Source organism: Pungitius pungitius, chromosome 14 (genome assembly GCF_949316345.1).
Source record: "Pungitius pungitius chromosome 14, fPunPun2.1, whole genome shotgun sequence".
NCBI lineage: Eukaryota > Metazoa > Chordata > Actinopteri > Perciformes > Gasterosteidae > Pungitius > Pungitius pungitius.
The window spans coordinates 8,142,150-8,154,635 of record NC_084913.1 but is presented as its reverse complement, the minus strand read 5'-3'; the positions used below and the strand labels follow the sequence as shown (position 1 = coordinate 8,154,635).

The following is a 12,486-nucleotide window of genomic DNA, read 5'->3' as shown; positions in this document are numbered from 1 at the left end:
CCTTCAGAGCCGTCTCCGTGGATAATGAGAGGTTGATATTTTCTGCTGCTCTGACGTGTAGACACGGAGGCACAAGGCATGGCCCAAACGAATGGCGGTGCGGGTGAACAGATTGGACCAATCACAGGAAAGGATGCTGTGTGTGGGCTAAACAGACAGCCGACAGACGGGTTTACTTTCCTGCAGCACGAGGCCCTCAAAGGTCACACTTCCTTTTAATGATGTCCCCGAGTGTCACTCGGTGTGTTTCCACACCTGAAGATACTCCGCGGTAACGATACGTGTGGATATTAATAGACATGCTCCAATACGCCGTACGTTTTGGCCATTAAAACCAGCGCAGGTCGAACATCTCATCGGCTTATTAGTCCGGCATTATGTTGTGCAGGTGTACACTTATATTTTGCAGCAGCCAGGCTCAGGAAATGGTCAAATGTTATCGATGTTTTAGGATAAATTGGGTGCTTCTGTGGGAGGGAAGTTGACATTGTACTTGCCTATGCAGTCCTGGTTGTCAACGTAATGCACCTCGTTTACTCCCAGGCCTTCCCTCTGATACAGTTCTTGTTCCTGCAAAGAAAACGCAGAGGCGTCAAAAATCAAAAACTGGTCTAAGAAATGTCCTAATTAAAAAATGATTTACGTTTTTCTGAGTGACAAAAAAAACAAAAACATGCCAAAGTCAATAGAGAATTCAGATAATGAGCAAAAGGCCTTGACCAGAGTGGTGTCACATTAATTGGAGACCTTGGAAGAGAATAACGAAGAGAAACACCCCTCATCACGCCCCTTGAGAAATGAGCTTTCTTATGCAGGAGGGACAGTGGAAAACCATCAAGTCCGAAAGCAGAGATGAAAGCGTCAGAGAGGCTCAGTGCGCCGACCACTTCCTCCCGTCCCGCCGAACAGTCGGCAGGTTTTGTCTTGTGAGGGCGGTGACATGGCAGGTTCCCCCAGAGATGAAGACGTTGACCACACAAGCTCCCATTAATCCACACACTGCTCACTCACCTCTTTCAGAATACGCTCGTTGAAGAACTGCTGCAGTTTCTCGTTGCAGTAATTGATACAGAATTGCTCAAAGCTGTTGTGTTCGAAATACTCTAAGAGGGGGGGAAAAAAACAGAGGACGCAGAGGTTTATACGCGTATTTCAATACATTTTCGCAAAGCCGGTGTTAATTATGCAGTCTGGGGAAAAATAATTTCTGCAGCAAGATCCCGGGTAATGAAGCGTGTGCATGCATTAGGTTACTCTTATTATGAAACATGAATCACATACAAGTGTCTTTTTAGTGGACTGAATTCCAAACAAACCAATGATGTGCAAAATGCAGTTAATCTATGCAGAAACCACTTTGTCCGCTATGTTTTCAATTATGTTGGAGTAAATCTACATCTTGAATGTACGTCTGGTGCCTTCTGTTACCAAAGCCGGCGATGTCCAACACCCCGATGAAGTTGGAAGAGGTCTCGAAGGGGAAACACTGGTTTACCCGTTTGACCACATGATCAAACAGGCGGCTGTACACTGCTTTGGCCAGGGCATCGCGGGCATTGTTGGCCTGTTCCACCTTCAGAGGAACCCTGGAAGGACACAAAGTGGGGCATGGAAATGATGTTTATTATTAATATAAGTTACAACTTTTTCTTATATTTTCTCCTCATCGTCCAAAATTTGGACGTGGCAGCAATATTTCATCTGTGTTGAAAACTTAATGCCGCTTAGTTCCCCTTTTGATCTCAAAGCGCTGCGGCAATTGTTTTAAAATGAGGGTTTCTGAGCCAAAGACGAGGTATTAAAACAAAAGATGAACCTTGAACTGTCTAATAACGCTTTTTTTTTTTTATATTTAGAGGGGTTGACGTTGGAGTCAAAGTGCAGTTCCCCGGTGACTCAGGGTTCAACACACTTATCCCAGTTGGGAGGAAAGTGAATTCAAAATGAGTAAGGTCGGCTTTCATTACTTTTTTCTTTTGAAATTCCAATTGCTCACTCCTGAGAAAGAAAAAAAAACTCACAACTATTACAAAAAGGAATAGTCCACCAATGCTAAGCCAGAGAATAGGACATCCTTTATAAAATGTTAACAAAGACGTTATGCACTGAAACGTAAATGACACACACACACACACACACGTTCCTTCATCCCAGTCAAGCCTTTTTATCCATTGCAATGTTTCATATACACACAAGTTAGACTGTCACATCTACCCATCCCTCTGTAAGCCTCAACCTCTCGGGGGGGTAGGGTGGATCTGTCTGGAGAATAATGACAAAGCTAGGCCCCCTTCTCTCCACCTGCTCCCCAGACACAGACCCTTTACTGTACTGCAGCCATGCTCGCCTGCCTCCTCAGATACAGGATGAATTATTCATGTGAAGAAAACACTTTCAGGCCAGGCCAGCATCTGCCCCCCCCTGAAATATTAATCCATTGAAACCGGCGCCGTGACTCAAACACCACATTATAGTCAAAGAACAAAGGAGCAGTATCGGTAATACTGCGCCATTCTCCACTAAAGCTGAAAGAAATCAACACACTGTCATATAGTACAGTTTACTGAAGCAACATATTCCAGAAATCCCTGGACATTTGTTTTGTTTTATTCCCCACCGGAGTTTGTTGTGAGCGATTGAGACACAGAAGACTTGCATGCAAGGAACAATAAGAACTTTTATATACTCTGTGTAGTAAAACACCCAATAACCGTATCAGGATTTAAGATAATTGTTCTCAACAATGAAGATCATCAAATACTTTGCAGTATAGTACCAATCATTTAGTAAAGCAACACTGCCTTCCACAAGACATTTCAATTCCAGGTGGTTAATCTCTGCATAGGGTTATAAGATATTATAAGAGCTTTCGTGAGTTCAGTTGTCATCAACTATGAGAGTCATTTTATGAAGGTACTGAAAATATCGACAACAAAAAAAGTTGCAAAGAGTGACGGGATTGTTGCCGTGCATCTCACTTGATAACTGTTCCTTTGGCGCCTCCTGCTGTCGTCAGCATGATCCTGGTGGTGAGGCTGACGCGCAAATCGCTCTGATCCAGAGCCAGCAGGTCGGCGCAGTACTCCAGGGTCTGGCCTGACTGATTTTTCAGGACACAACCTCCTGAAATACACAGCAATACACAATCCTTCACAAAAGCATCCAATTTGAGGTGTGTGTGGTTCAAAAAATGTGCAAGAGTGTTTCATTTATAACGGCCATAGCTTGTATATTTCCCCCACAATGGGAAGAGTTTTTTGGTACCAACCAAGAACAAGGAAATATATATTTATTGGTTGGAGATGAAGGGTGAAATGTTTTTGCAGTGAATGGGTGATTTCAAACGCTTTTTACAAAGCTGGAGTTCATGTTCAGTGGGTTTAAAGTACTATATTTGAGAAGTTTTGAAAAAATACTTGACTACAGAGACTTTGATAGTAGAAAGACATTAAAAAGGTCAAACATTTAAAAGAGAGAGAAGGACCATGGTTACCAAGGTTTTCTATATCATCATTTGAGGGTAGATAGTGGTGACATCCAAGGACAGAATTTTATATTAATCTAATACTTTTTAGATACCCGCACAAAAATATGTATTAGTGAATAAGTATATTCACTATTAGTGAATAAGTATATTCACTAATACGTAATATATTATTATATTATTATGATATATAATCGGAAAATAATGAATAATAAAGGTTAAATATTTGTAACCTGAGGAACTTCCTGTATCTTCAAAATCAACGTTGCCCAGATGCAGAACGCCAGCAACCACCCTGAACAAGTCCAGTTTCTCAGTGTCATCCAGACCAATCTTCTTCATGGCCACGCACATCCTGTTGAAGTCCCCCATGTCATCAAGAAGAGGGTCCTTCAAAGCACCGGCTTTGAGATGCTACAAAACACATGAGGGTGTCAGAGAAATGAGATATCAGAAGAGCACCAGGCAGTGTGAGACTTCAATTCAAATCATCCGGATTCACTTAAAAAAGAGGCGATTCACGTATTCAATCTATTATTAAATTGTGCACAAACATGTTGAAAGAAACTCGTCCACATGAACTTTTAGCAAATCCAATTATTTGACATCAATGTGTTAAAAAAGCCTCCACCAGCAGCACACAGCAAACACTATAAACTAAGGAAAAGACCAAGGATATTTATACAATTCAAGAAAAAATCCATTGTAATAACTAACAATATGCCAGTGTTAAGACAGCAGAAAAATATACATGAATTGTGAAGTGTCACAGTTCAGGATTCACTGATGATAAACAAAGGGCTACACATGTGTTACTCAATGATGAGCCTTTCATATTAAAAATCTTTATTTGTGTTGACTGATTAAAAATGTCAAGGCTTAAAATCAAATCATTGTGCAGCCCTGTATTGCATCACTGTATTGTAAAAAAAAAGCTTAGAAAGCTAACATCCTTTGTTGGTTCTGAGCCCCGACCCGACCCAAACCTGGCAGACACATGCAGACGAAGAGGAAGCATGCACCCTCATTTCCTGTTTGCACAACACACCCCAGCATGTAAAACCTTGTGAAAATACAGGATAAAGAGCATGGAGCACAATGCCCTGATAAGAGAAGGAAACATCACCTTATTGTCCTAAACATCACAGACAAGTGGAAGGAATGACACATGAATAATGACGTTATTAGCAACATAATCATTACAACCACACAGTTTACATGGCTTCAACTAGTATGTTGTTAGTCACTGTTATTGAAATTCTTTGTTAAATAAAAACCCCTTCAATAAATAACTGACAGTTACAATTAAGGCACATGATTTTAATTAAGGTCAAATAGACACACTAGAACCGATTTTACAATATGTGACAATGAGAACAAAAGTACAGCCGGTTCAAAACCAGCTGTGCTTAAAACTGAATCCGTGTGATTACAATATTTTACTGCACACACATGTGTAAGAGTGGATTCAACAGTTTTTAACATATAAAATATGGAAGTTATTAGTTTCTAAAGTAACACAAATTATCTGATCATTGTTCTTCTCTTGACGTACTAGGTTATGCGAACCCACAAGTAAATACATTAGGCCCTTTCTTTTGTTAAACACTATCTGACCTGGTTTTCTTCAAACTTTGATTGGCATTGAAGAAGATGTTATTTTATCTTAGAAAAAAAGAAGTGAAATGAGCATGTGTAATTAGTCCCTGTGAGAGCAACATGTCACACATATTCTTCTTCTAATTCTTTCATCCTATTAATTACACATCTTGCAGGCACTGGTCCTTTTTTGTGTCATACATAATTTATCAAATACACACTAATTTCCTGCCATTAAATATTCTAATAGACCAGTTTCTGCATTATGATCTCACATTTGGAGCTCATTTCCTCGAATATGTGTTCGGGATGTGCTTTGCCTCTGTGCGTATGCATTACTATTGGGAAAAGAATAATGTACATGTATCTGAATGATTAATTGGCCACTCGAGAATCCCAAAGTGTTCTGCGCATTACATTTACATCCTTTGCTTTGGTCGTTGGCATGGCAACGACCAGGTAGAGATAACAGAAGCGGCCAAAGTAATCATGTGTTGTGTTTGAGGGATTGAACCGGACAGAGCATGACATTACCTCAGGACTCTTGCGGTTCTGCAGGATTTGTTTGTCAGAGTCCTTACTGGCAAAGTATCGGGTGCATCCCCGGTTCAGGTACTGCAACGGAGGAAAAAAATAGAAACATCAGCTTAACAACATTCAAACATCATCAGTGTTTTGATGAATGAAATGAATACGGCCTGAATGCGTTTCACCCGTGGCGGGGATGTTTGTATTGATTTTCATCATCCGAAAGAATTACCTTGTTGTCTTCCCTTATTGCTCCGCAGATGACTAGTAGTGAACTGCATGAAGTAATTGCCTCAGTTGATGTGGGTGTCACCTAGGGGACCTGCTCTAATGACACCATGATAAACGTCTAAGGGAACAGCTTCAGCCTGTTGTTCCGTTAAGCTCTGTTTTTGAAGAGGAACAATAAATGCCGGGGGGTTAAACCCCTTTTTTTTATGTTGATCACTACATTCAAAAGAAGAGTGAATTCAACTTAGAAGTATTTGGTCACTGGGGAGGAACCCCTGAAAATGAGCTTCTGTGACATCTAGTGGGCTTCTAGAGAACTGCCAACAAATAACATCTCTAAAAATGACCTCTTCTGCCTCTCTCAAAACATTGTCACTGACCCTTTTTGTATGGCGTAGGTACAATGTGTTTACCAGCCGAGCCCACTGACCCTGAAGCTGTCCGGAGAGTCCAGATGCAGTTTCTTCTTGATGTCTTCGGACGCCCCGGCACACAGCCTGTAGAAGATGTGGTAGTTCCTCTCGTCGTTGCTTTGCATGCAAATCCTTGACTTCTCTAGCAGGTAATGGGAAACAAATCCACCCACGACTGCGTTCTGGGAACACGAGAGAAGAATCTGTCTTAGAAGCTGAATTTGTAATTCGTGGTCCGACCTACAACGTGATCAGGGATCCTTTCTTGCCTTCTCATTGAAATGGATCTCCACAAACTTCCCAAAGCGGCTGCTGTTATTGTTCCGCACGGTCTTTGCATTTCCAAAGGCCTCAAGAAGGGGGTTTGCTGACATTTAAAATGGAAAAACTTAATTAGACCACACCCATATGATACATACAGTATTGACCGTTACTGATGGTGGATGGTTTTGCTTTTGTTATCGTAATACCTTCGACAATTCTCTCGTCGATATCTTGTCCACTTCCATATGTCGTGGTGAGATATCTTTAAGGTAGGAAGGAAATCAGGAGGACGTCAACAGTGATGATAATGTACAGTTAATTTGCAAGGAGATAAAATATTTTAAAAAACAAAAACCCAACCCAGTTTTACTGCAAGAAAATGCAAAGTTACTACAAAAGCAAAAGGTTAGAGAGAAGCTACTTTTCTGCTATTTTAAAACCGGAAGGGAGAGGACCAAAGCTGAGCAAGAAGGGCAAATGAAGACTGGATGAAGGATGATTTATGTTTGCTCGTACCTGAGAACAAACTTGGTGTTTTCAGTCTTTCCAGCACCAGATTCACCTGAAACTATGATGGACTGGCTCATCTTGAGAACCTTCATGTCCCTGTAGGCTTTGTCGGCTAAAAAAAGAAAGAACGGAATATATATGTTAAGCATTAAACCATTTTTTTTAAATTACAACTCTCATTGCACTTGAGCTTGTTACCCCATCACTTAGACGGCCTGGGCTCTCACCTATAGCATAGACGTGAGGCGGCAGAGTTCCCAGGGACTTTCCCCGGTACGACTTGATGGCGTCGAGTCCATAGAGTTTGTGGATGTCATAGTAGGGATTCACAGCTATCAGGATATTGGCCACATAAGTCTGCAATGGATATAGATACAGGGTCACAGCATTTAGAGAAAGTTAATCAAGCAGCAGAAACACGGATGAATTATTGAATACTGAGACAATGAAGGTGAAAAACGGGCCCAGGGACAACTCGTTGCCCCGTTAACCAGCTGTCCCTCGTATCCAAAGGGAGGCCCCGGAGCAGACCTGGGTTTGCCAGTCTGACTTTGTGACCCTTCCCTTTTTCACCACCTGACACTTGACTAAAGGGCAGAGATCCTGTCTCCTGCTGTGCTCCCCCCCTTGTTCTTTTCTACGTATGATGCAACCGGATCGGAGCCAATGCAAGAGTACGTTTAGACCAGTGTGGAAGTAGAAAAAAAAAAAACATACATAGATGTGGTCTTTATTGTATCGCAGTCTGACGTTGTTGAGGAGAGTGGCTTCATTCAAGTACATAAGGGAACCTGAAAACAGAGGAAATAAGATGGATTCAATATTTATTTTGATAAAGAAATGGACACTGTGTTGACTTACAGTTGTCCTCCATGTGCTTGTTGACATCCTCCTCTGCTGGGAAGACTTGGCTCATTGACGCAAGAAAGGTCTGCAACACAAACAGCTTTTTTATCTTCAAATATTCACATGAATGCAGCTGTACTAGACGTGGCCCTGTCTCTATTCATCCGTATCAACTTTTTGTGCAGGAAAATTGATTTTCTTTGAAAGGTTTATGACACCAAACAGGTGTTTATTACACATAATAAAAAGCTAAGCAAGAATGCCTGAACATAAATCATTTATCATGGTTAAAGTAATGATGTTTTATGCAACATGTTCTCAGGCGAAATTCGGTTCCTAATATTCTCACTCTGTTGTCTAACAGTCTGAGTTCATGGAAATAAACTGGATGGAACAAGGCGGCCGTGAGAGAAACAAGGGGTGACATGGCAGGATAATGAATAATTTGGGGGGGGAGAGCAACCGGATCCCCGTGTGTGTGTGTGTGTGTGTGTGTGTCATCCCAAACTCAACATTTAAACAGAGCCAGGGAATGTGCCTTCAACAAAGACATGAGACCATCTGGTTATTTCCTACAGTGTATCCAATTTATTATTCACTCCTTTTTAGATGTTCATCACGCTGTGTAAGTGTGTGAAAAGGCCCAAGTCTGTGCATGGCTTATTGTCACAAACAGGCAGAAACCATAAACCAAATCTGCTTTGCCTTGTGCTCAATCTGAAGCCCATCCACAACAAAAACCATGTGAGAAATGTCTAAACCAATCAAATTGACAAAGAAGAAGAAGAGGCCGCTGGGTCTGAGGTACTAATGAGCTCCATGCCGCAGTAAAAAAAAAAATGACACTCAATGGGCCTTTCATTCCCTCTGTGAAAGGGACGGGGTTTGTGCCTTGTAATAAAGCGATTTGTGATCATTCAAAGTTCAGTTATACCAAATGAGATTCCTTCTGCACAACTTTAAATGCGTAAGCCCTATGTGCATGGTAACTGGTACAGAGTCAATTCTTTAAATGCTCCAAATATTTTCATAAGCAAATCTCAAAAGTCAAAACGTTTTTTTGTTTCTCTAATAGATTCACACCTTTCGAACAGTCCCTTTTCATCAGAGAAGCAAAGACTTTTCCGGGTCCTTACAGTGTGAATGGTGGCTTTGCGTACTTTACCGTGAGAACGCTTCAAACAAAACACACACAGAGGCGACTGTTGTAAACAATCTGAGACCTGCTTGCTGGGGACTCAGGTGTAACAGGTGGCTTTTACCTCTAATAAGCAGCTCCCCCCCCCCCCCTCTGCAACGCTGTCAGGCCACCTGCCTCCTCTTTACTTATTCATGCCTCTGCACATGTGGTGTCTCACGTTTCTCACCTTGTCCCAACGCCACTCTACCTAAAATTAGCACCCCCCAAAAAAAAAAGTTTTTCCTTCTCACACATTGCGTTAACCTTTTCAAATGAACTTGCGTACGTATACATATATTTGTGTACGCTGTCCGCGCCCCTCCTGGGGATTTAAGGCGAAGAACACCCAACGAATGTGAACCAGTCAACGCATAAGCAGCTCGTGCATCAGCTGAGCCACAGAGCATCACGAAGGTGAAACAGTCACCAGCACCCCGACACTTTTGCTGGGAAAAGATGAGCGTGTGTGTGTGTGTGTGTGTGATGACCCACCCTGCCCTTCTGGTTAAGAGGTTCTATGGTTAGTGTGTCGGCTCCTATGTCGACGATCATCCCCAGCTGGAACCCGTCGGCGGGGTGCGGCGCCCACACTGGCTTCCCATCCTCCATTGCTCACCTCCAGTCCGGCACGACCACACAACTGGGAAAGGGAAAGAGAGGAAACGTGCGTGACTGGAGATAAATATGCAAAGAAGAGAGTACACAGCTTTGCATTTTTGCTCCCACTAACTTCCCTCTGTGGCTTCTGTAGCTGCACGACGTGTATCTCACCTTTTCTTCACGGATGACATTAATAAATTGGCACTGTTTAATCTAACAACTGACAGAACGTTAATCCTAAATTATGGTCCTTTTTGTTTTATCTTTGACCACATGATTCTTATTAGCATTGCAGTCTTTTCTTTAATCCCTTCACACCCAAGACACATATTAGAAGTCCCTTTAACAACACAAACTATTCTTGTAATGTCTGTAAACTGATATCAGAAGTATTTCCCTGTCAAAGTGATGATCTACAGGGGCCTTCCTCAGTCGTTTTGCATGATGGGTTTGGGACCTGTCCCACTGCTTACCGTCTGCTTCTTTTTCCATTAACTGGTCTTTCCTCCTACTGATCTCGTAATCTCCAGTGAGGACAACAATACCCCGTGTGACCTCACATACAGACAACTGCCCAGCCCAAGGATCCGGGTAGAAGCATCTCCGATCTGGAGCTGTATGCTGCGTACCAACTATTAGGCGGCTTCAATCTGATTGGTCAATTTTTAACTCTAAAAAGTGGTGTGTGGGTATAATTTGGAAGTCAAACTAAAACCAGAAGATTTTGTTGAACCAACAACTTTATTCTGTAATTGACAGGAGCAGTTTTACTCTGGCAGATGTTGGGGATTACAATTTCTGTCTGAATCCGTTGCTAAAAAAAATACCACAGCGTCTTTATTCAAATGTGAAGCCACAAATTTTTGCATTAGTGCCATTGAGGGTTCGTGGCGGTTATTTGTACGCACACAGAGTTCTTCGAAACAAAGAGACAACGTCATGCCAGAGTATCCCATTAGCTGTAGGGATTGAGGTCAAATGGCACAAAGGAAAGGTGCTGGAAAGTGCTGACGTAGCTTGATCAGCTATGGCTCCATGTTCAACAGGTACATGAATCCAGCGTAATGGCGACTCCATCCCAGCGAGAGACTGGAGGTGGTAATATCGCATTCCTTTGTTGCATCATAACCTCTTTGCAAGAACCGTCAACCATTTGATTATCACTTTACAAGAGATGGAGCCCTGCATGTTAGTGATCGCAATTATCACCACAATCCGACTTCAACAGCTCAATTATCGAGTGCGTTACGTCTGGCCAATACACCTCCATCGCTCTGAGGACTTTTTAAAATGTAGAGTTTAACCTCCAGCTGTTTGGAGGCTTATGCCCCAGCAAAACCATGAGGCGAAGTGGCTAAAGGTAACAACTGATTGCAAAAATCTGTGTTAAAAGGTTATTTTAAGACAACAAGGTTGATATGGATAAGGCTTGCGTAATGGTGCTGATGAGCAATAAAATATAATGTATTGAATATTCAAAAACGTAGTTATGTAAGGACATTAGAGGCATTAATGATGAATGAAAACCTGGCTCGTTAACGGGGGGCAAAGTGGTGACGAATGTTATCAATGCTTCAACCAAAAGCAAATGTAAGCTGTGAATGGCGGTGATAGTCCTAAGATAAACACCATAAGTAAGAGTTTAACAAATGCACCAGAAGGAGAGACGACAAAGATTGCTTTTCCCAGTCTGTTATCTTTCAGCCTTCAAGTGTCAGATCAAGGCTACGTGGGATCTACCAGACTGTCTTTGTTAGATGACTGATAACAACATGGCTTTCCCACAGTTCCCTATTTCAAGTCCAACAACTGAATGTCCACACGGGAAATGCGCTCGGTTCAAAAAGAGATGACCACTTGTGCCGCTCCATCAAGGTACAATTCATACATATTGTATATGGAGAAATACTGCAATCTCAATTCCATACACACCAACATATGTCATTTGTAGTATACAGCAGTGCTCAGACAGCTTTGGGTTTCTCAGCCTACATTCAAAGCCCTTAAATAAACTGTTATATCACATGGGGAGATGTTTACAATACGGACAAAACACAGCCCAGTCCCTCACGAGCAACTTTGACTCTGCAGCCCTAAAGCCTCTTAGTATTTGACCCTAATCCAGACAGTGAGGTAAGACTAACAAATAAAAAGTCCGCGATCGGTGGCGAGGCAAATGCAAAACAAAAAGGCTGCCCCGTGCAGAGCAGCGAGAAGGAAACGTAAAGGTACACAAAGATGAATGGACACTGGTTCAAAAAGAAGCAGGACGCACAGACAAGCCTCTGGTTTCCTGCCTCTTGTTTCCTGTTCCCAACCAGGCCAAAAGAGGAAATGGGAAAAATGCATCGAATATCAAAGATGCATTTTCATCCTCTTCAAGAAGAGATGACAGCGATGTGCAGGAGAATGGAGCACACAGAGGAGACGGGACAATAAAAATGAAATTAATTTCCATAATGAAATGGATTCTTCTGTACACTAAGTAACTGACCAAATGTCCCTTTTATGAGTAGATCATCACGCCAACTGTGGGAGTTTGTCGTCAAATTAACACTACATTAAAGCAGGCAAAGTTAAAGGTTAACAATTCAAGAAAACTACATCAACTGTAGGCTACTTCATTCTCAAACTACATGTACCGTCACGACTGTCACGAGCAAATGACCTTTTCGATAAAAAATAATATAAAAGTTTGACAAACACTTACGTTCAGTTTGTCAAATTCACAATGAGGGCGACAGGACCGATTTTAAGTCCCTCAAACGGGTGTGTAGCTGTAAGTGCCTCCTTCCCGGGGCAGGGTGGGACAGGCGACAGGCTGCGCTCGG

General features: G+C 42.0%; 1 protein-coding gene across 1 annotated transcript in view; it reads right to left on the bottom strand.

Annotated features, from left to right (window-relative positions):
- Window positions 1–12,486, bottom strand: part of myo6b (myosin VIb) — a 30,296-nt gene extending 17,810 nt beyond the window's left edge. Inside the window, exons 1-15 of the mRNA XM_037486835.2 lie at window positions 12,366–12,486; window positions 9,548–9,695; window positions 7,891–7,960; window positions 7,747–7,820; window positions 7,257–7,386; window positions 7,036–7,141; window positions 6,726–6,781; window positions 6,525–6,622; window positions 6,273–6,437; window positions 5,618–5,698; window positions 3,718–3,898; window positions 2,979–3,123; window positions 1,429–1,586; window positions 1,012–1,103; window positions 498–570 (exon numbers count right to left, since the gene is read on the bottom strand). Coding sequence (XP_037342732.2) covers window positions 498–570; window positions 1,012–1,103; window positions 1,429–1,586; window positions 2,979–3,123; window positions 3,718–3,898; window positions 5,618–5,698; window positions 6,273–6,437; window positions 6,525–6,622; window positions 6,726–6,781; window positions 7,036–7,141; window positions 7,257–7,386; window positions 7,747–7,820; window positions 7,891–7,960; window positions 9,548–9,664 — 1,546 coding nt within the window. The 5' untranslated portion in view covers window positions 9,665–9,695; window positions 12,366–12,486. The remainder of the gene's footprint in view (window positions 1–497; window positions 571–1,011; window positions 1,104–1,428; window positions 1,587–2,978; window positions 3,124–3,717; window positions 3,899–5,617; window positions 5,699–6,272; window positions 6,438–6,524; window positions 6,623–6,725; window positions 6,782–7,035; window positions 7,142–7,256; window positions 7,387–7,746; window positions 7,821–7,890; window positions 7,961–9,547; window positions 9,696–12,365) is intronic.